The sequence below is a fragment of the Euprymna scolopes genome, chromosome 13 (assembly GCF_053919585.1).
Source record: "Euprymna scolopes isolate OS-2025 chromosome 13, ASM5391958v1, whole genome shotgun sequence".
In the NCBI taxonomy this organism is placed as follows: Eukaryota; Metazoa; Mollusca; class Cephalopoda; order Sepiida; family Sepiolidae; genus Euprymna; species Euprymna scolopes.
The window spans coordinates 73,221,654-73,245,062 of record NC_136494.1 but is presented as its reverse complement, the minus strand read 5'-3'; the positions used below and the strand labels follow the sequence as shown (position 1 = coordinate 73,245,062).

Genomic DNA, 23,409 nt, shown 5'->3' with positions numbered 1-23,409 from the left:
TTCTCGACGTTGCAGACAAAAGTCAGATGGAAAATCAAGCCGATAAGATCTGAGCCAGTTCAGCTGCATGAGTTGCCAGAAAGGTGTTGCAGTGCTTCTTCATCTGCCTATCGAGACTCCAAACTGAATTTTTTGTCAGGTTTAGTCCCTTAGTCTCTTTGTCTTTCCCAAGGAATCTACAAGGTAGTGGAGCTATTTACTCATAGCCAGTGCAAATTTTAAAATATTTCCAATTTTGACAAAAATGATGGAGATCCTCATTGTAGTTATGGTTGTACCAAAAAGAATTATGTTATAGTTTATCATTATTGTGGTCTTATCTGAATTTTGTTGGATTCTAGGACAAGAATTTCATCTCATTTGGTGAAGTATCCAGCTAAGTGCACAATTCCTTGTATGAGACATTGTATAGCAATATTGAGTGGATTTTATTTGTGTTTCGAATACTTTTATTTTTACCATTTGGCTAGGGTTTATCTATAGGGTAAAGTATCCTCATGTCAGAGAAACTGAAGACATTGGAGGGTAGTGTTTAGTGATTCAGTATGTGTGTGTGTAGAAATTCAAATAAATGCTATTTAAAAAAAATTAAATCAATAAATCTTATTAACTAACTAATAATTTATTTAAAATAGTTACATAAAAGATGTAATGAATAAATGTAAAGTTCAAAAACCAATAATAAAAAAAATAAAAAAATGGCATATACTTCTGTCTCTAAGTTTCATGTCTTTCCAAAACTTTCTTGGCTTAACATTCACAGGCAATATGAATTGAAGCAAATAAATTGAGGGCATTTCCAAGGCTGCTGTAAATAAGGTAGGCTCCTCCAACCATGCTAGAAAATTATTAACACCTGAAAGTATCATAGCTCTAAAAAAAAAAAAAAAAAAAAAAAAAAAAAAAAAAGAAACATTATTCACCTAGGCATGGAGCATTGCTGCCACATCAGGGCTGGTGCATCTACCACCAATCTTAGACATGGTTCAAAAAGAGTCTCAAATTTAATAGATCCTGCACTATCGTCCAAGCTCCAACCCCTGTCCCATCACAACATGTAACATCGCTGTGCTTGTTTTACAAGTACTTTAATGGAATATACTCTGATGAACTCATAGCACTTATTTATCCTTGACGTACATAGTTCTGACTAATCAGACAAGCAGAAAAATCCCACCCCTTCACTTTTGAGGTCCCTAGATGTGGGAAAGGAGTTGAAATGTAACATAAACAGACATCTTGTGACTCAACTCTCCACATTGTCCCTTGTAGACATGATTGTAATTAGTAGTTCCTCACGTGTAATTCGCAATGTGCCTTGTTTTGGGGTGAAAAGAGTAAAATAAATAATAAATAAATAATAATGTAGAAATCAATCAGACAGGAGCCTCCTTCTCCAAAAAAAAAAAAGAAAAGAAAAAAAAAGTGGGGCAAGAATGAGGAATAACTGAAACAAAAATTAAAGTAACTCATAACACTTATTTCTGACCAACACCGGATATCTACGGGGATGGTCGTTACATAATGTGATGATCATTTTCATAGATGAGTTCATTTTCGTATGACTAGCACCTGCAATCTTGAGTAACAATTGGAGGAGCATAGGTTACGTCACTTTCTGTTGGTATTTAATTGTTTCCCCATAAGAGTAATATGTGACACAAAGTCGTTTTTAATGTGGGGGAAAAACTAGTTCCCCAAAAGGGGCACTCTGGCAGTAGGTAAAAATAAAAATTCTCTTAGTCAATCTAAGAGAAACCATTCTATACTAAGGACAAATTAACTTAAATGCAGCATCAGAACAGATACTACACTTAGATCTCGGCCATTTGGAGGAAAGTGTGGGGGATAAACAGATTGTAATAAAAATATTTCATACAACAAAGTCAAATGAGTAATTGGAGATTTCTAAAAAAATAAAATGAGTGAGGGATTATATTAAATATGTATTTACAAACATAAAATTTAAAAAAAATACGTTTTATTTACAAAACTTTATAATAAACGAAACAAATATATATTATTTTTAAAATATAATTATCCACTGACACACGTTTCGTCATCTCCGACTCATCAAAGTGGCTGAATCTAGCGAGATTCGAAATCGGCACCCAACGGTATGAAGCCTAAACCCTTACCCCTCGTCCACCTCGCTGACTGTTCGGATATATCGCAATTTACGTATATGTTATTATATGTTATTTGTTTTTGCGATACGTCTTGAATGAATTCAATTATTTAGGAAAGTGCATTTTTACCTAAATAAAATTATTCCCAACTCGCATTTAGGTAAAAATGCACTTTCCTAAATAATTGAATTCATTCAAGACGTATCTAAAAAACAAATAACATATAATAACATATACGTAAATCACAATATATCCGAACAGTCAGCGAGGTGGACGAGGGGTAAGGAGTTAGGCTTATTGCCATGGGGTCCCGATTTCGAATCTTGCTAGATTCAGCCACTCTGATGAGTCGTAGACGACGAAACACGTGTCAGTGGATAATTATATTTTAAAAATAATATATATACCGCTCCTCATGTGGGAGTACCAAATTGGTTAAAGCAAAAATTATTCCCAACTCGCATTTATGTAAATATGTATTTTTGTAAATAATTGAATTCATTCAAGACATATCGCAAAAACAAATAACATATATATATATACTTTATTTCCTTATGATATATACCAATCTTTAATTAAGAAGCTCAGTGTAATTACAGAGCTATATAGTGAATGAATGACAACAGTCTATATTCCAAAGTTCATGATGTTGACCATGTCAACTGAATTAAAGGAATAAATTACAAGATGGTCAACATCCTGAACATTGGAATGTAGACTTTTGTCATTCATTCACTACATAACACATTGCAGGTGTCCTTATTTACTTACCTTTCCATAATGGCAGAGTTTAACACAAGGTCGTTTTCAATGTAGGGAAAATCCAGCTTCCCAAAAAAAAGTGAATGTGATGAAGGAAAAATGAAATGTTGTATCAGAACAAATACTACACTTTGTTCCTCCCCAAAAGATCAAGGCTTATTTAGAAAAAGTTATGTGTTCCTTTTTAATACAACTCAATATTTAAATATTTTTGTCATGTTGGTTTTATAAATAAACATTTTTTTTAAATCTTATTTTTATTAAGCTTGCTTATTTGAATGTTTTATTTTTAAATTTGGTTTGTTTATGCATTTTTTTTTAATTAAAATTTTATTTTAGAAATCTTTAAAAATTTTACAAACAAGACATTTTGTAAAAAAAATCTGCAATATTAAGCGTGTTTTTTATAATTCACCCAGAAGTTAAAAAAAAATAAATAAATAAATAAAAAGAAAAGTGCCCAGCCAAAACGGTTGTTTATGATTTTGGAGGTGTCTTAAGTATAATTCATCCTGATGTTGTGGAGTGAGTTTGTAGATGATAAGTTTTTCCTTCCTAAATTCATAGGGTACGATTTAATTGCCAATCTTATTATTATTGTCTTATTTTAGCATCTTCGGTCGTCTATATATATAAACAATATAAGTATTAAATAAATACAAAAAATGTCTTGTATTATTAAGTGTACTTTGCGGCTTGAGAAAAAGATTAACTATAAAAAATGTCCGTTTAACATAACCACAGATCTCAATTTATGGAACCAATCTAAAAGCCATGGACAAGTTCATTTACTTAAGTAGTACCCTGTCAGGAGTAGTATGCATAGATGATGAAGTTGACTGAAGATAGCCAAAACTATCAATACTTTTGTGTGAGAGCATGGAGGAATTTGGCTGGAGATCAGACTTCAGGTATACAGAACTGTGATTCTTACTATTGTCATGTACGCCTGAGTGACTTGGACAGTATATGCCAAACATATCAACAAACTGAACCATTTCTTTACCAATATGGGGAAAATATCATACTTGTGTATATACTTTTTTTTTTTTCAGAGAACACCTTATCCAAGGTAAAAAGCTTGATGGTTGCTAACATATAAAAACAGAGCATATATGAATAGAGAGAAAATGTAATCATTGTAGGTCGTTTTGCATGTGTTTTTGTTTTTTTGTCTTACAATGTATTTTTCTGATGCAAAACATTGATTTACTGAAGAGCCCATAATCAAAAGAACCGGAATTGATACACTAATTTCAGTTTGTCGTCTATGAGTGGAACTATCTACAGAAATGTACTGTAGTTTTAAATTGGAAAAAGAAAATGAACAGTAAAATCATTAGAAACTTTGTCACTAGAATATACAGGGTGGAACGATAAAATTGTCGTCTTAGAAAAGGCAACATGATTCCATTTTCGTTTAATGAAAACTGTTTTTTTTTAATTTTATTTTTTTTGTTGCAGATGATCTACTAGTTGGCCAGTTATATACAACCCCCAAGAGCTATAGGAGCATTCTATCATGTCTGAAAGTAATGCAATGTTCAACGAGAAAGATCAGAGATGTGCCGCTATACAACTCATGCTCTCTACCAATCCAAGTTATGACAACAGGACCATTGCCAGCACCCTCAAAATGCAAATCTTGATGATTCAACACTTGAAGGCACAGCTCAACAAAGTTTCCGGTCAAGGTTATGGTCTTTGGTGTGGTTTCAAGTGAGGGCCACATCATGCCACCTCACATCTTCGAAGTCGATTTGGAAGTCAATTCCAAAGTGTACTTGGATGTGCAAAAGTGTGTGGTGATTTTTTGGTGCAATCAGGTGTCCGCTCTACTACATAATTAAGTTACCTGAATTGATTTTTTTCAATAAAAGTTTTAAAATAAAGCTGTAATGTTCTTTTCTTTATGGCGACAAATTTATTGTCCCACCCTATAGCTTAATATTGTCTTTCTCTCTCATAGTATAATTCGGATATAAGAGACCCTGGTATAAGAGAAACCCGGATATAAGAGGTATTTTTTGGTCCAGTCCTCCCTGATATGAGAGTTCGTTTTCAGTGACAGTGTGATGTCGTAAATCAGTCGAACAGAGGTCAGTTAGAGAGAGAGTGAAGTTCAATGACTTAATCTTGACCAATCTAGAGACACTGCGTGTCCAGTCTGTGTCTGTAGGAGACACCCTCTACCTTATGATTTTGCTTTGTGTGTCTAAGGGTAGCACTGCATGCTTTTTTGCTAACTTTGCTTGTCATTGCATTTATCTGGACAGCACTGTCACTTTAGCCACTGTTTTGTTGAGTCAGAAGTTTGTTAATTTTGCCACTGAAAACCATTTGCTTGCGATATTGTGATTAGTGATGTTGGTGATGCACACGATGAAACAAGCACTTTTCATGGTCAAATCATCAGCAAGTCAAAATTGTTTTAAAAAGGCCAGTTTTGTCATTGAACCACAGGCTGACGTGGAAGAAATACTCAATGAAAATGATCAAATTTCTCAAACATCAGGCATGGATCAAGCAGATTTTGATGAATTCATCAGTTTTGATGGTAGTACAAAATATTATGGAGAACTGATTAACATGGACATCACACATGGTGTAAAATCGGATAATCAAGATTTTGACGGAGATGATGATGCTGAAAGCCTAAGTTCTGAAGTTTCTGAAAGTGACAAATCAGTGCCAAATTCTCTGGCTGCATTAAATGCGCTTGAAACTCTGACAGCCTACTTTGAAGGAAAAAGCAGCAATCTTGATAGTGCACGGAAAATATGAAAGTGTTCATGATGTTACCAAAAAGATTTCTGCACAATCAAAGACGACTGACTTTTTTAAGAAAAAGTAATTTTTGACTGAATTATTTGTGAAAACGGATTGAAAATGTATTTTTGTCTGTTGAAGTGTTCCCATACTTACCTAAACAAAACCCGGATATAAGAGACTGCCTCATGCGCAATTAACGCTCTTATATCCGGGTTACACTGCGCGCTCGTGTGCGTGTATATATATATATATATATATGAATGAGGAAATCAAAGAAGTATTAAAGGATTCTTTAAATGGAGACTTATTGAGATAATAAAAAGCTCAACATGTAAGGTGGAGCTTGGATACAAGAGGAAAAATATTGACAATACAAAAACTATATATATATATATATATATATTTTTTTTTTTTTTACACACACACTAACTGGCAGCCCGGTATTCCCCAGTCATACAATATACTTAAACATGATATTTTAATTTATGCAGATTGTATATGTAATATTATAGAATCAATCCTATATTGATTATTATATATTACAAGGAATAATTTGCCTGGTGGATAATTCACAAAAATTTTTTAAAAATAATAATGATCATGTCATTCAGCAAATTCCATTTGTGTTTATTTACAATATCATGTCAGCTTATATTTAGGCTTGACAATGAATGCCCTGGAAAAGTCACTTCTGATTTATCTTTAGTTTTAAAACATGCAAACAAAAAATGATTTGCAGCAATTTTAAATTCATTAATAAGAAAAAATTAAAATAAAATGGTGAGGTACACCAGTGCTTGAACAGGAGATCATTCAATTTGTAGTCGAACGCTCTACCACTAAGCTATATCTCCAGATTATAATAAATCTGTTTTTTGTAAGAAGAAATGATTAGATGAAATTTTATTATCTCCCTTAGTCGGTGTAACATAGGATATTCCCCTGTGAAAATTATTCTTTTTTTTATCTATAAGAGAGAAGAGCTATTTTTAAGATCAGATTCTTTTTATACTTATCAGATGAATTTCTGTACAAACCATATCTAAGAACACCGCCAGACATATAAATTAGCTTTGTGTGAAATTTGCAAAAGATAGACTGAGCCGTTTTGGAACTAATAAAAAAGGAACTTACACACACACAAACAAAGTGACTTTTATATCATAGTAGAGATATATCCAAGTGTGCTTTTGTTGTAATTTAAATTGTTTTTCTTGGCTAAAAATAATTTCATCACATGTAATAAATAAAAAAATAGACTAATGGAAAACAGAAACATGTAAAACTAGATGTTATCTATATATATAAAAGCGAAAATGTATGTATGTATGTATGTATGTACGCTTTTCCTCGATGTCCATAAAAGGCTTCTTTCAGAGAAGCGCTTGCTTGGTTCACAACTTCTTAAAACTTTTTATATCATCTATAAATTGTAATATCTCAGAGTTACCCACGGAGCTCGCCTGTCTATTTAATTTTATTGGTTTTCAAACGTTAATTATTCCACATTTCCCGCATCAGCACGCGTTACATTCGGTTTTCGGTATAAAAAAAAGCGAAACTCGATTCTAATCACAGGCCGAAAGCCAGTTGTCTCAAGAGAGCTAAGTAACGTTTGTTCAATGTCGACTTTGTCATTTCGCTCCTCCTAATAAACAGGGAGCGGGTTTTTAAAAACAAACAAACCGATTTATTCACCTCATTCAAAACTGTCCCGCACAAAATGCTTACTGCTGAATACCTATCGCCGTCACGTCAATCAAAAACGCGCACCTGTTTTTTTTTAACACTTTACTATTTTCCAACTGCGCGTCATGAAGGCTTTGTTTTTTTTTCACGGGCACCTGTTTTTTTTCACATTTTCGGGTTTTTTCACATACCCCGAAAAACACCCGGGCAACGCCGGGTACCCCTCACTAGTTATAATTTAAATTGTAATATTTTAAGCATTCCTTTGCTTTTATCAAAAATATGTATTATTTGATACATAAAAGCAATTTACACCTAAATAACATTGCATCTGACTAATCGATATTTGATTCTACCTACCAATTGTTATTTATTATTGTTGTACTATGTTCTTGGCAATAATGAATAAAACTGAATTTCTCTTTGCTATAAACGGAACAATTTTTTTAAGAGCAATTTTTTTTTTATAATCTGAAAATTTGGTGCTTAATTAATAATAATTTTTAGGCAATCATTATAATTAGCAATATAAATTATTTTTTAAAGAAATACAGTTGGTAGTAAAAAATTATTTTGCTTTTCCTACTCATTTCTAATGTAATTGCATTAAAAATATTTTAAGTTATGGTAGTTTGCTGATTTCTGATTAATGAGTATATAGTTATTTAATAAGGTTGTATATAATGTAGAAAAAAATGAAATGATAATCAAACAAAAAAGAAACAATTTAAGATATCTGCAATATGTTTTGTCAAAAAACAACCTATCTATTTTTCAGTAAATCTTTCAAGTACTGTTTGTAGAGACAGAGATGGTGGAAAATATTTTAACATTTCAGGAGAAAATTTCCCTTTCTCAAAAAACAAACATTTGCTGTAAACAAAGAAGATTTGTTTTTTGCGAAAGGGAAACTTTCTTCTAAAATATCAAAATATGTTCCACCATCTGAAACTTTTACTGAAAGATTTACTGGAAGAAAAAAAATTACTGTATGCATTGTCTACAATTGTTTGTTTTTGTTCATTCCCATCCTTTGTTCATCATCTCTTTCACTGTTCAATTTTTTCTGCATTGCATACAGCCTTATTAAATACCTACATACTAATTAATAGAAGTTATAAGCCTTTTAAGTTAGTATATATACCAATTCTGAGCAAAGTATTCATCTTATTTAACGTAAACAGAAGCTGGTTAAAATACCCTATCCTGTCTTGACAGAGTTCAAAACAGACTTTGTAATACCCTTTTCTCTTCTCTGAAGCATCTTTCCCACAGAAGAGACTTGCAAGCCTGTCCTTGCGCTATCACTATTTTCATGGCAAGTTTTTGACTGAGCTCCAATCTATGGTTCCTCCTCGCCAATCTTTCACAAAAAACACTTGTCTAGCCAAAATCATTATCAAAAAATCCCCCCACTCTATGTGTTGACCCCTTTGTAAAAAAAAAAAGTGGCAAAACAAACACGGCTACTTTGTTCAGAATCGGTATTTATGTTAACTTTAAAGGTTTGTAATTTATATTCAATATTCTTTTTCAAAAGCAAATAGGTATCAAATGAGTAGATTAATCAAAGTCAATTGTTTTTAACTGATTTCTCAACTATATTTCTTTTAAAATGCTGGTAATATCAATGATTACCTAACTAGATGATTACCAAAAAACATTAACAACATTTTTAAATGTGTGTGTGTATATGGGGGAGGGGAAAGAGGCTACCATATACAAGTTTGTTCTTTAATGCATTCCTTGCAGAATTTTTTAAAAACTATTATGCATCATTGTTATTAGAAGTTGGATGAATAATTGGGCAGTCAGTAAGTCCAGGAACGAAAAGAGTTGGAGTGGAAGGGGTGGGATGAAGACCGTGACCTCCCCTCCCCCATCAATAAAACCATTTAGTATTCATGACTTTCCACAGTGTGTGCCTGCTTATTCTGAATGTTCTTGTCTTTTAACTGAGCCTGTAACAAGATATGCTCAACCACTCCTATCCTTACATCCATCTGGGCTGTTTCTTTCTTCAACTGTTGCAAAGCCTGCTTGATTTTTACAAGAGGTGCTGAAAAAAAAAAAAAAAAAGAATACATAAATAAATAAATGGAAATTAAATATATATCATTCAAACACGGTAGTGTTTGAATGATATGGTTAAGTGACAGTTTTAGAATTGCTTTAAAGCTTCACCGCTCACTAATTTTTCAACAAAATTTCAAACAATTATTACAGTTTATAGATCAGCTATATTGTGAAAAAAAAAATTTCCATTTTCGTTCAGTAAAACAAAAGTTATGAATTTACTGGTGTTCAAAATCGTAAAAATAGTAAGGAGGCGAGTGACGATTTTTATGACTGGCTTCAGCAACTAGTGTTGCTACTAATTCACTGCTCTCACAAAAAGAGAAGTAACAAGTGAAGCAGAGAGAATGAAAGCAGACGATTGGCGTATATTATTACATATGTGTATATTATGTTTATGAGGCAAAAAAAATAAGGCTGAAATTAAACAAAGAACAAGTGAATTTACCGGAAGCCTCGAAAAATCATTGATTACAATAGAAAAATGCAAGCATGAAAGTAATATGGTTAAGCTAAAGCATGCAAAAGAAAAGGACAAGATATTCTAGTAAAAAATATAAATTTTATTACAGCATTAAGAATTGATTATATAATGTTAAATTGAATTTAAAAAAAAAAAATTCTTAATGCCTTATTGATGTGGTAAATCGAATATATCTTGGGTATGTCATAAAACTGCATTCGGTGTTGAAATCTCAATTTAGAAATGTGGCAAATCAAGTATGCATAGAAAACTTTGAATGCTGCAATATTTTAAGTTATGATTTATTATTGGAAAAGAAAAGGACAAGATATTCTAGTAAAAAAATAATAAATCATAACTTAAAATATTAGAATAGAAAGTTTGCCCACATTTGGGAACTTTCTCTGGTGAAGGGATGGAATTTTGCTGCTAGTCGGGTTGGTCAGGGGTATTTACGTTGAATGGGTACAAGTGCAGTAGATTCATTGGAGCACATTCCCTGGAGAAGTACTTGTAAAACAAGGGCTGCAACATTACAGTGATAGAACAAGGACTGAGTTTGGTATACAGTTTTGAGCTGATTAAATCGGAGATTTTTTTTTTGCAACCTGTCCAAGAGTGATGGTGCACTAGCCCAGCTGTGAGAACAATACTCCATGCATGGGTGAATAGAATATAAGATACCGGTAGGTAAGAGAAATCTAGCACAGTAAATTTAGTCCACCTTATCCTAGAGTGGCTTTTGGCCCTGATAAGTGGTAACTCGTAAAAAAAAAAAAAAAAAATCACAGATTTAGGAGTTGAGAAAGTTTGGAGTTACTTCTTGGTAACATTGTTCTCAGGTCCATTCTGAGTGATAGTGGCTGTCAGGAGCCTCATTGATGTGGTAAATCGAATATATCTTGGGTATGTCATAAAACTGCATTCGATGTTGAAATCTCAATTTAGAAATGTGGCAAATAAAGTATGCATAGAAAACTTTGTTCGTCAGCATCTACAAGAATTCACATAGCGACAGATCATTGCATCTGGCTGATCAGAATCTTGAATCTCAAAATAAAATGAGTGTCAAATAAGCAATGCAAATGCAATGATTTTTTACATAGGGTGTCTATAGAACAAATGAAAATTGTCGAGGACAGAATAAATTAGGTGGTGAGCAGAGTGACAATATTAATGATGATGAAGGAAACGGATTATTTTTATCAGTTAATTTTTTATTTTATTTGAAAGCGAACCTGAGAAATTTAGGGTAGAAACCACAGTGTTTACTATAAATTTGTAGCCTGACATAATATTGTCCCAGACTTTTGTGTTTAACTTTCTTTTAGAACATTTTGGAAAATGTGGAATCACCCACTATTTATCACCAAGTCCATTCTGATAGTAAGTGGTAGTACTGATTAAGAATCTCATCTATCGACTAAATAAAATTTTCCTGTTTTATATTACTATTGAGTAATCAATTATTAAAAATAAAAGACGTTCAAAGATAAGGCTTAATTAAATGGATAGATTGCCAGTTGAATGACGCTAAATGCGCAGACTAAAAACCTAGGTGTGCCAAGTTCAAATCCAGTTTGTTCCACACAAACGTTTTCATCAAATCTACACCTAATCTTGTGTCTATCAGCCTTGAAAGGAAATAAGTATAGTGTGTTTTTGTAGATGCAACGAACTTTAAAGTAAATCACAGAAAAATATTTTTATTATACAAATATGTGGTTTAATCCAAACATTAAATTTTTGGCATTAATAATTTAAATACAATTTCGGGCATACGACCCCCGACCCCCACCCCCCAGCAGTTTGCACATATATGACATAATCTAGATAGTTCAATTTTCACAACTCTATGCATCAAATTATACTGTATTTTTCAAATAACATATCAAATTTTGTCTTCCAAGTGGTCTATTATATCTGGTCTATAAGCGTATACATAGAACTTTACATACCCCCAAAGAAAATAACCTAATGGGGTTAAATCAGTTGACAGGTAAATTTTGTAAAATCATTCATTCAATAAAATAAATTTGTGCAATTTGCAACTGCTGCTTGATGAATTACCAAACGAACCTGAACGCAAAATAACTAATAATTGACAAATCTGCAAATAAAGCATAGTTGTCAATTTAAAGTTTGCTGTCTCTAAAAAAAAAAAAAAAAACGATTGAAAATAATGAATAGAATGAATTTTGTAGTGGAATTCAACCTGGTTGGATTGAGCCAGCTTTCTCATTGACATACACCACATCTCAAACCATAGCAGCACTACATATAGTTATCCTGTGCAAGGTTGCATACAATAACCACTCGTTCAGGATTCCATTGCCAAGTGTGTCACATTTATTATGACAAAGTTCCTTGGTGATATAAGGAAAGAAAGCTAAAATCTATTGTTTACAGCCTATTTGCAGAAATATACTCCTACAAAATATCCACATAGGAGTATATGTCAAATTTTAATATGACTTTTTTTTTTTATGGAGATCATTCCAAACAAGATGTGTGGCCATTTGATGTAAGAAGCTAATAAGAATAAAATATGATTATCATAAAGACAGGAAATGTCTGTTGATGTTTGCATTGAAAAACAAAAGCTATAGGTAGAAGGAAACAGTAAGCAGGTAGAGAGCTCCACAAGTCTGCAGTTCTTGAAAAGAAGCTATTGGAATAGGAAACTGTATTACAACGAGGTATCAAAATAGTGAATTGGTGAAGATCACTAGACCAACGAGTCAAATGAGTTGGAACAAAGGAAGCAGGGAATAGACTAGACAATTCTGAAGAACACATGCCATAAAAGTACTTATAAAAAAAACAAAACAAAAAAAAACAGAAACTAGCAACATCACATCTGTAAGAGTAAAGTTGCAAAGATGAAGAAAGGATGGTGAAGAGTGGTAAACAAATTACAGACACGTTTCTGCACCTGATTAAGAACCCTCAAACGAGACAGAGTCACCAGACCAAATATGACAACAGTACTCAATACGTGGTTTAATAGTAAATTTGTAGAGATAGAAAATAATCACAGATTGAGGAAGTGTTTAGAGCTATAAAGCGAACCGAATTTAAAGAAAGAGCAATCAACCTAATATATGAATTTTAAGAAAGATTTGAAGGGAATGAAAGACCAATAAGTTTCAGGGTTGATTTCTCTTTAAGAAACAAGTTTTGTGATGATGTAAAATCTAACAATCACATCAACCAATAAAACTACGGCTGGATACAGTTATCATCTAATAAACAAGCAATGAAATGAACAAAAACAACTTTTTTGCTTTTAACCAAATTCTTTGGAAAATAAGTGACCATTATCTAAAGCCAGATTTAATGTTAAATATATTATTTTATTTTTATTTGAAACATTAATTTTAGGTTAATATACACATTAGTTCAAGTTACAACCTAGATAGCATATACACATTAGCAGTATATAAAAAGGATAAGGTGTTATTGTATGAAATTGAATTAATTTAAAATAGAGCATTTCTACTTCACACATAATGTAAAAAATGAGGCCAACTTTTGTATTTAATCATTTAGATAATGCTATCTATTTGTTTTGCAGAAGATGAAGAAAATACTTATTTCAAAATTATACAATAATACATTACAGACAGTTTTCATAATTAAAATCAACTTACATTAATAAGGGAAAACCAATTAAATATTTCTAAAAAGGCGTGAAATTGAATGAATAATAAACTTAAATGATTCCAAGACTAGAAAATTTCTTTAGAAAACGGTAAATTTCTTATCTGATTTAATTAAAAACTTTTGGATAAAGGACTGAAAAATCTTGAGTCAATACACATCAAGAACATTTAAAAGCATTCATATAAAGGTATTCTTGGTTTAACCTCGTTCTTAATTAAAGAAATTACTAACCATTATCAGTCATTGTACTTCCTTTTTCTTCCATATCCGACTTCACTTTCTCCAGCTCTTCTGATAACTAAAAAAATAAAAAGATAGAAGAGTAGAGACTAAATTGATCAGATACATTAATAAAACAAATAGTTACATTTTCATTTTAAACAGAAATTTCTTAATAGAACAAATTAATTGATTAATATTTGTTTACATAGTCTTGGATTATTCATTTTAAAAGTAATATTAATTTTCCTTTTCTGACTTTAAATTTTTAGATATACATCTATGTACATGTATGTGTGTGTGTGTATATATATATATATATATATATTGTATTTTCATTTTTTGTCTTAGTGTCTCATGCTTAAACCTTTCATAGATGACTTCCAATTCCTCCTGTCTGTTGGCATTTTGCTTGTACCATTATCCATGTCTTAGGCAGCCTGCCTTTTGGGCCATCAGCATCAATGTGGGATAGACTTATGGACGACTGATAGCAAATGACATGATTGTACCACTTGATAAAAAGCAACACATGTGGATTAGCAGGTTATACTAAAGTATTTCTTAAAGGCATTTTCAGGGCTATATATATATTTGTTTTTCAAGGTGATTTTGTTTTCCTTCCACATACACTGTGTGGTTATCATATTAAGTTATACTTATTTTAATATACAGCAACTGTTATGTATGTCAGTAATGCTTATTGTGGATAAAAGTTACTCTTTTCCATCTATGCTATATATCAATTTTTGTTTTATGCTTAGCTTAGATTGAAAATGTTAAATAGACTTATTCAGAAATTATAAATACAGTTACATCTAAACTTTGATGCAGCGATTCATGGCAGTTATGGCCCCAGAATCATGATGTGTATTTCTGTAACATATTTTTGCTAATACAGTTTTTGTTAATTATACCAATGTGTTTGTCTTGATTATTACTGGCCTGCAAGGCCACAACACTGGTGATGAGGGATTCGACACTCACAGCACTACAACACCTGGTAGAAAGAAAGAACAATGAAGTTTTGAGCAAAGGTTTTGGTGATTATCCACTCTACCTCAATATTAAAAGTTGCTCATAAAAAGAAAAACAAAATGACAAACATTTTATGTATGCGTTAGGTTAAAAACCCCAAAAAACTGTACGTTAAAAATTATTCAATTCATTAAGTATTTTTTAACAAGGAAAAAATACATGTTAATGGCAAAATAGATCATCCACCATTTTCTGCTTATGTTAAGGTCAATAACCAAAGGGCATAATTCAACATACAATCATAATAATACCAGCTAGAAAACGTTTACCAATCCAAAATAATTGTATTTTATAAAAACAAAAGTACTGCATGAATTTGCATAAATTAGGCTGTACAGCTATTTTTTGGGGGGGTTTTTTGCTATTGTAGCAAAATTCAAATATTGAATTTCAAGTGAACCAGTGGAATCTACTGAATTGTCACGTCACAGTAATGAAAATACCCAAGAATTAAGAAAAACCATAAAGTAGAAAATTAATTAAAAATAATAACAGTTTTTGAAAACAATTAGCGAAAATTAAGTTTTGCTAAATTAGCCAAAGATTTTCAGTTTTCAGAAAATATTTATCTCCCTTTTGTTACAATTAGAACTCTCCAGTTTCTTTTTTTGCAAAACTCAATTTTCGCTAATTATCTTTGAAAACTATTTTCATTTATAATTAATTTTCTACCTTATCGTTTCTCGTAATTTTTGGATATGTTCATTTCTGTGACATGACAATTCAGTAGATATCATCAGTTTCCCTTGACATTCAACATTTCATTTTTCGAATCTTGCTACAATAATGAAGAACACTTTTTTTTTTTTTTTAAAGTTTTGTGTAAATAGGTGTGTACATACTAAAGTTTTGTGTAAATAGGTGTGTACATACTAAAGTTTTGTGTAAATAGGTGTGTACATACTAAAGTTTTGTGTAATTATGATTTTTTAATATTGGAATAAAACCGGATAAGCACACAAGTTTGTTTTTTTGTTGTTTCGTTTAATTTTTAAAAAGATTGTATTTCGGTTTTACATGTTGTGATCATCAAGTTTTGCATGTGAAAACCGTGGGGAATTGCTTTAATGCTCCATTTGTCTGTGAAAAACGTCTGAGACAATGGATTTTCAATAAAATAAACAAGTCATTCACTGCATGAAATATTACGCTCATGTGCGTATTTCAGAAAGGATTGAAAACTTTCACCAGATTTTGAAAAGACATCACAACCCCAATAAAAAAAAAAAGAAAAAGAAAAAAGGTAAAGCACCCCTGTCTGAGTTTATAAACTGCGCATGTAAACTTACCACTGCCAAAGTCTGTGATCGTTTTGTGAGTCCGCCACTCGCCTGATGATAACGTTCTTTGATTTCTGCCAGTTCGTCCTGAATGGCTCGGTAGTCGACCAATGAATGATCAAGTTGTGTGTTGATATACTTTTCTCGACTGGCGATTTTCTCGAGCGTTTGTGTGATTTCGTCTTGCAATTGCGTAAGGTAAGATTTCGTCTCAGTCATGGAATTTTCAATGTTTAATTTGTGTTTATGCATTTGGTCGACATGGAGTCGCCAATCCTACCAACCAAAAAGAAAAAAAACTGTAAAGTATTGAAAGTGTTCAACAACAATTAAGATAATGCTGTCTCTATCATCCTACCTTGCTAGTATGAAATATTTCAAGTTGTTTAACAATAGGAGAATTAGTTAAAAATAAATAAAATTCAGCTAAAGTATGAAAGAGGGGGCATGCTTTATTAAGTTACCTCCGTTAACTTCTAAAATAGATTATATTTATTGGGTGCTGTTTTACAATTTGTCACTGAACAGGGGGAGACAACTCTCGTCTACTAAGAGATTTGTTCATTTTTTTTTCATCTCATAAATTAAGACAATATTTTTTTAAAAATCAAAACATTAAAAAAAAGAAAGCTGCGACGAATTTTTTTTAATGTAACAAAGTTGATGACATCAAAAATACAAAATGTAATCTTTATGCGACTATTAAGAGAAAAATCAACGAACCCACAATATTTTCATTAGATGAAAGAATTTTAAAAAGTTTACATTTTTTCCAAGCTTTAAAACATTTTTTTATACATTACAAATGTTAAAATTAACAAAGTTGTCAATTAGATGATGAACAATGCTATGAAAGAATTGAAAAGGGCACAATTTTATTAAAAGAATGGCTCAATAAGAATTAGTGCTAGTCCATTTTATGAACCGGAAGTCAGTTTTGGTGCATATTACCAACTGGATTTCTTGTAAATATCTAATGGATACGTCAACTGTCGGAAGATGTCAAAGGCCGATCAAATCTTAAAAATTCTAGGAAAAAAAAAAAATCAACCAAATCTTAAAACGCTAGGAAACAGAAAATAACATTTATCAGATACTAATTAAAATTAAAAAAAAAAAAAAAAAAAAAAATGGAAAACTATTAAATATAAGAACACCCTATCACAGCTTCATGAATAAATATTGTTTTATTTGTGCAAATAAGTAAAAACATATCTTTTTTCGTATAATTAAAAACTAAGGTACTTATGAACCAGTTATTTGGGTGGAGGGTAAGGTTTTATTTTTGGCTTAGAGGTTAGGTTAGGGCTTTGTTTTTAGATTAGGTATTAGGGTTAGAGGTTAAGGCTTTGTTTTTTGGTTAGGTATTAGGGTTAGGACTTGCTCTGGCATCTGTAATATTTTATCTAGGCTGGTTAAATTCATTGTCATGTGCTCCATTGTTATGACTGATTAAAATTAAAGAATTTAATTTATTTTCTTCTTTCAATTTATCAAAAATCGTCTCTTGTGCTCTGTATTGGTGTTTGTTATTGCTTTCTGACTGCCTGATGAGCAACATGACCAGTTTCCATAGCAAATATTTACAAGAAATCCAGTTCATAAAATGCACCAGTACCCATGAATTTGCTGACTTTTAATTTGAAAATAACTATGTTATAATCAGCAGAGAAGCAGTTCTGTAGTATTGTGTTTCACAGATAAGTTCTGAATGGAACTTTAATTTCTTAACTAGGGATTACTGATAAATCATATTTGAATGTGGAGATCAGATAAAACTACTAGATATCCAACAAAAGAAACAGAAAACAAAAATTATTAATAAAGAAAGAAGGTATACTTTGTTATCCGTTCTGAGTAAAACTTTCAGCTGTGGTGTCACTCTTTCTACTTCCAGTTTCCAGTCTGCAACATCAGTCTTAGACTCGAGAATATTTTCTGGTTTGCTACTATTTTCTTTCAGCTGTTGAAAACAAAAAAAAAAAATCATAGTTTTATTTTATTTATATCTGATTCCATTGGTTTCATGTTGATAAAAACACTATTCACAATCCCATTTCAATATTAATAAAAAATGTTCTGTAAGTAGATGATCCTGTTTAAGTTATACACAAAAAATGTTCCCAATCTAATAAAATTCCTAGCCAGAATAAGTATTTTCTAAAAGGAAATAAAGCAAATTAAACATTTACAGAATAAAGAACATTTTGCAAGTATAAAAATAAAGCATTAGTCAAAACCAAATATCGATTTGTCCAAACGTATACTGGTGTAAAGTTGTAAATCTGACTGATTTTTCTTTATATATTAAAAAAAGTAAATTCAGTTAAAAATTTCCTGCTATTTTCATTATCATATCGGTATAACTTCCAATAAGCTCTCAAACTATGAAACACTGTCTAAAGACAGAAAGAAAATTAAGATTTTGAATTAACAAAAATGCTTATTCTGAATTGATATGGCATAATCATGTTGGCTCACCAGTTCTTGCCAGATCACTGAAATTAAGCAATGATGAGCCTGGCTAATACTAGATGGGTGACCATTTGGAAATACTAGGGTGGCGGAACAGCACTACTGTCAAAGGAGAAAGTTAGGCATCTCTTTTCCTTCACTAGTCTGTGGGAGACTCCTGGGCAAGATAGAGAACCCACTTCAGACTCACTGATCAGAGTAACGTGAGGTTATGAAAAGCAGGTGACTGATGTAATACAGAATCATCCAGAAATAATTCTGTTCATGGTTTCATATCTCATTCTGGGCAGAAGATCCCTTTGGGTGCAATGGTCACGATAACTGCCCAGTATGGGCACTGCTTGGGCAAAAAGAAACTGAAACTTACTGTCTGTACAACTGCTAAGAAAGCTGTGAGAATACATCAAAAACACTTCCGAGAAAACAGCGTGGAGTTGTGAATGATGAACAATGAATTCATGAATGCCTCAAGGGAGAGAGATGGAGAGTCACAGTCGTAAATGCCTGTACCAGGCAGGACACCACTTGAATGAATGAATTGACATAAATTTTATTACAAAAAAAAAAAAAAAAAAAAATTAAAGCATATTTAAAGCATTACACTTGGTAAAAAAATAAGTTTAATTCACAGACTCATTTAAGCCATTTCTATCAGCTAGACTGTACAAGTTTTCAAAGAGCATTAGAAAAAAATGATGGGTATTTTGAATAGTGAAGTGTTGTTAATTTAGGAAAGGAAAGGAAAGAAATCATTTGTATCACCTTTGTTTCATTCAGAGATTGCAGATCATCCAAACGCATCATTGGCTCTTCTTCAAAATCATCATCGTCATTATCCATTTCATCCTGCAAAGAAAGGAATAAAAAAACTAATCATATATATATGTATATATATATATACTAGCAGGGAGACCGATATTGCCCAGGATTGAATGATGATCAACGAATATTTCACACTCCTATATTTTTATTGTTATCGAAATCCGTGAAATCGTCCAGGAGGAAGCTTCACATGCCTCCCTGCAATAACTTAGTCCAAAATATATGTTATTCTACATTGCACTCTAGAGAACCTACTGTTTCTCTTATAAAATTATTTTATATAAACTTCTTTCCAGTTAATGAAAAAGAACATTAAGAAATTTATGTGCTGGGTTTAAACCTACAGACCACGTCATGCAAAAAAAAAAACAAAAAAAAACAATCAATTTTCAAGTCTTATAAAATTCTTTGCAGTTAATGAAAAAAAAAAACATTAAAAAATTTGCGTGCAGTTTGAACCTGTAGACCACATCATGCAAAAAAAACAAAACAAAAAAAAAAACATGCTATCAACTTATGCACAGTAGAATTTTTGTGACCCGTAGTTCTATTATTGTTGCTAAGTGATGACATGGAAAAATGACTTTATTGATGATAGATAAATTAAAATAACGGTTTCGATTATCGGTAATTATTGGGAGTATTCCGAGACAAAACTTAACTAAGATCACTCTCAGACTTATACACTAGAGTTCTGTAAAATTTAAAGAAAATCTGTTCAGCCATTTCGGAGTCTATAAGGAGCGAACTCGCACACAAAGTTGCATTTATATAATTATATAGATATATATATTCAAACAAACATTAAAAATAACAGAGCTTCTGCTCTGGAATCTACCTTGTGTAAAGTAAGGAAGTGGAATAAAATAGTTGTGTAACCAATGTATCTTTTCCAAGATTGTTATAGGAGTTACACACTCACAAAGGGCTTTTAAACTTATCGATAACCTTGGTTTTTTTTTCTAATGATTTTAGGCTTGAGAACGCATTCTTTTTTTACTTTAAGGTTTTGAGTCTTAAATTACTTATAAAAGGTACTAAATCACTAATGAGCTTAATTTATTGCCAGTTGTAGATATGTATCTGTATAGGATTTTTTTTATGGCTTTTTCTTCTAGTTTAAAGATTGATTGCAGTAAAATATGTTAATAGAGTTTGGAATGTGATGCTGGGTGATATTAATTTTAGCAGTATTTTTTAAGTTTTGAATCATTGATTTTATTTGTCCAGTGACGATATAGTTAGGAAATCTCTTGTTGATAAGGACTTGTTTATATGTTTTAGTTCAAGGAGTAATGTTTTTTAGTGGAGAAAGTTAATTTTGCATGGTTTAGTAGATTTTTTGACAATAGCTATTTTGTAACGATGTGGGCATTAGCTCTTGAAACTTAAAAGACAATAATTTAGGCTAGCTGTTTTTTTTTGTAATTGGAAGTGATTAGTGTATTGTTAGAGGTGTCATTGCGAATATAAAGAATGAAATTGTGTAATTTACATTTCATTCTACAGTGAATTTAAGTGTAGAGTTATTTAGGAAAAAGGTTCCAAAGTTTTTGTATTTTTTCTATATTATTGGTATCATCGACATATTATATGTAAATAGGTTTAATAGTGGTACTAGTTATCTTGTTTTTAAGGTCATTTATATAGAATTCGCTGAAAATTGATCGAAAACCGAACCCATAGAAACTCCATTGGTTCGGGTATAAATACTGCCTTTGACGTCAGAAAAAGTAGTGCAGATTAATAGTAACTTTTTTATTGATTTTAAATGGAGGGAGAAAGGAGTTACTGTATATATTGTTAATGATTGTATCGATAGCTTTTTTTGATGAGTACACTGATGACTAAGATTTCTATGTCAAAAGAGGCAATGATTTTATTGTTGGGTTGTTTTGTTTTTAACATTTGTAATAATTCTTTTGTGGATTTAACACTATATTTACTAGGTAGATATGGGCTGATTTAGAGTTTTTGTTTTGGAGTGGTAGCCTGTGATATGATAGGTCGAAAGGGAGAATTTGGATTATATATTTTAATTGTTCCATATAAATAATCAGGTTTGTAGTCTTCAATTATTTTGTGAAGTTGCTAATTATTGATGCGTGCATTACTGGCAGTGATGAGTTTGTTGACTTGTAACTTTAATGTACCAGTGAGGTTGTTGATTTCTTTAAACTTAAAGTGGTTGTTGAGAATTGTTTACAATTTTGTATTGTAGTGAGATTTATTGAGTACTAAAATTATGTTTGCTTTATCGGCATTTTGATCATGATATTAAGATGGTTGCATGGATCATTAACAGCTTTTTTTTTTTTTAGATTGGAAATTAATATTGTATTTGATTTTTTCCTTTTATCATGTCATTATATCATGTCATTATATGTCATTATATAATGTCATTTTATCATGTCATTATGTCATTTTATCATGTCATTATATGTCATTTAATCATGTCATTATATGTCATTTAATCATGTCATTATATGTCATTTTATCATGTCATTTTATCATGTAATTTTATCATGCCATTATATCATGCCATTATATCATGTCATTATATCATGTCATTTTATCATGTCATTTTATCATGTCATTTTATCATGTCATTTTATCATGTCATTATATCATGTCATTATATCATGTCATTATATGTCATTATATGTCATTTTATCATGTCATTATATGTCATTATATGCCATTTTATCATGTCATTATATGTCATTTTATCATGTCATTATATCATGTCATTTTATCATGCCATTATATCATGTCATTATATCATGTCATATCATGTCATTATATGTCATTTTATCATGTCATTATATCATGTCATTATATCATGTCATTTTATCATGTCATTATATCATGTCATTATATCATGTCATTTTATCATGTCATTATATCATGTCATTTTATCATGTCATTTTATCATGTCATTATATCATGTCATTATATCATGTCATTTTATCATGTCATTATATCATGTCATTTTATCATGTCATTATGTCATTTTATCATGTCATTATGTCATGCCATTATATCATGTCATTATATCATGTCATTATATCATGTCATTTTATCATGCCATTATATCATGCCATTATATCATGTCATTATATCATGTCATTATATGTCATTATATCATGTCATTTTATCATGTCATTATATCATGTCATTTTATCATGTCATTTTATCATGTCATTTTATCATGTCATTATATCATGTCATTATATGTCATTTTATCATGTCATTATATCATGTCATTATATGTCATTTTATCATGTCATTATATCATGTCATTTTATCATGCCATTTTATTTTATAGCTTCTGCTTTTAGCAGATCATATAAGCCGGGTTGCATGGTAAATTTAATTTATGCTTCTAGTTTGATTACATGTTTTATATAGTAATTCTATTTCTTCTTTTTTTGTTTTGGTGGCTGAAGTGATTGAAAAAGTAGCAATTAGTTCCTAGGTTTAGCAAAATCGAAAAAATAAAAAATGGCATAATTAAACAGAAGCTTTCTGTTATCTTTAATAATATTTATTTGAATGACAAATGCTGCCTAAATGCACACACACACACACACTATATATATATATATATATATATATATATATATATATATATATATATATATATATATATAGGAAGAAGGGTACTTTTGTTATAGCACTTCATTGCTAGTCTAATTTTTTTTATGATCCATGTCTTCCTTTGCATGATCTTGATACAGTGTTAATGTTTTTCTATTTGATAATTAGAAACAATAGTACTCTATCACGCACATTCTAAGTGTTAGATGTATACAATAATGTTTATTGATATTTATTTCAATAGCCTATAACTCAGAAATCAAGTATTGATACCTCTGTGCAAAGAGGTGGGGTTCAGAGATTGCCAGGGTGTATGGAGCATACAGGAGTCCTCTCGCAGCTGTTAAAAGACGTCAAACAGTACAAAGGAGATATAGCCGTCCTTTGGCTAGACTTAAAAATGCGTACAGGTTAATCC

The 23,409-nt window shown here is 31.1% G+C and overlaps 1 protein-coding gene across 1 annotated transcript in view; it reads right to left on the bottom strand.

Annotated features, from left to right (window-relative positions):
• Nucleotides 1-8,822: 8,822 nt before the first annotated feature.
• LOC145292071 (intraflagellar transport protein 57 homolog) overlaps nt 8,823-23,409 on the bottom strand; it is a 40,127-nt gene continuing 25,540 nt past the window's right edge. The window contains exons 7-11 of the mRNA XM_080138126.1: nt 19,332-19,415; nt 17,935-18,057; nt 16,104-16,370; nt 13,789-13,855; nt 8,823-9,411 (exon numbers count right to left, since the gene is read on the bottom strand). Coding sequence (XP_079994252.1) covers nt 9,248-9,411; nt 13,789-13,855; nt 16,104-16,370; nt 17,935-18,057; nt 19,332-19,415 — 705 coding nt within the window. The 3' untranslated portion in view covers nt 8,823-9,247. The remainder of the gene's footprint in view (nt 9,412-13,788; nt 13,856-16,103; nt 16,371-17,934; nt 18,058-19,331; nt 19,416-23,409) is intronic.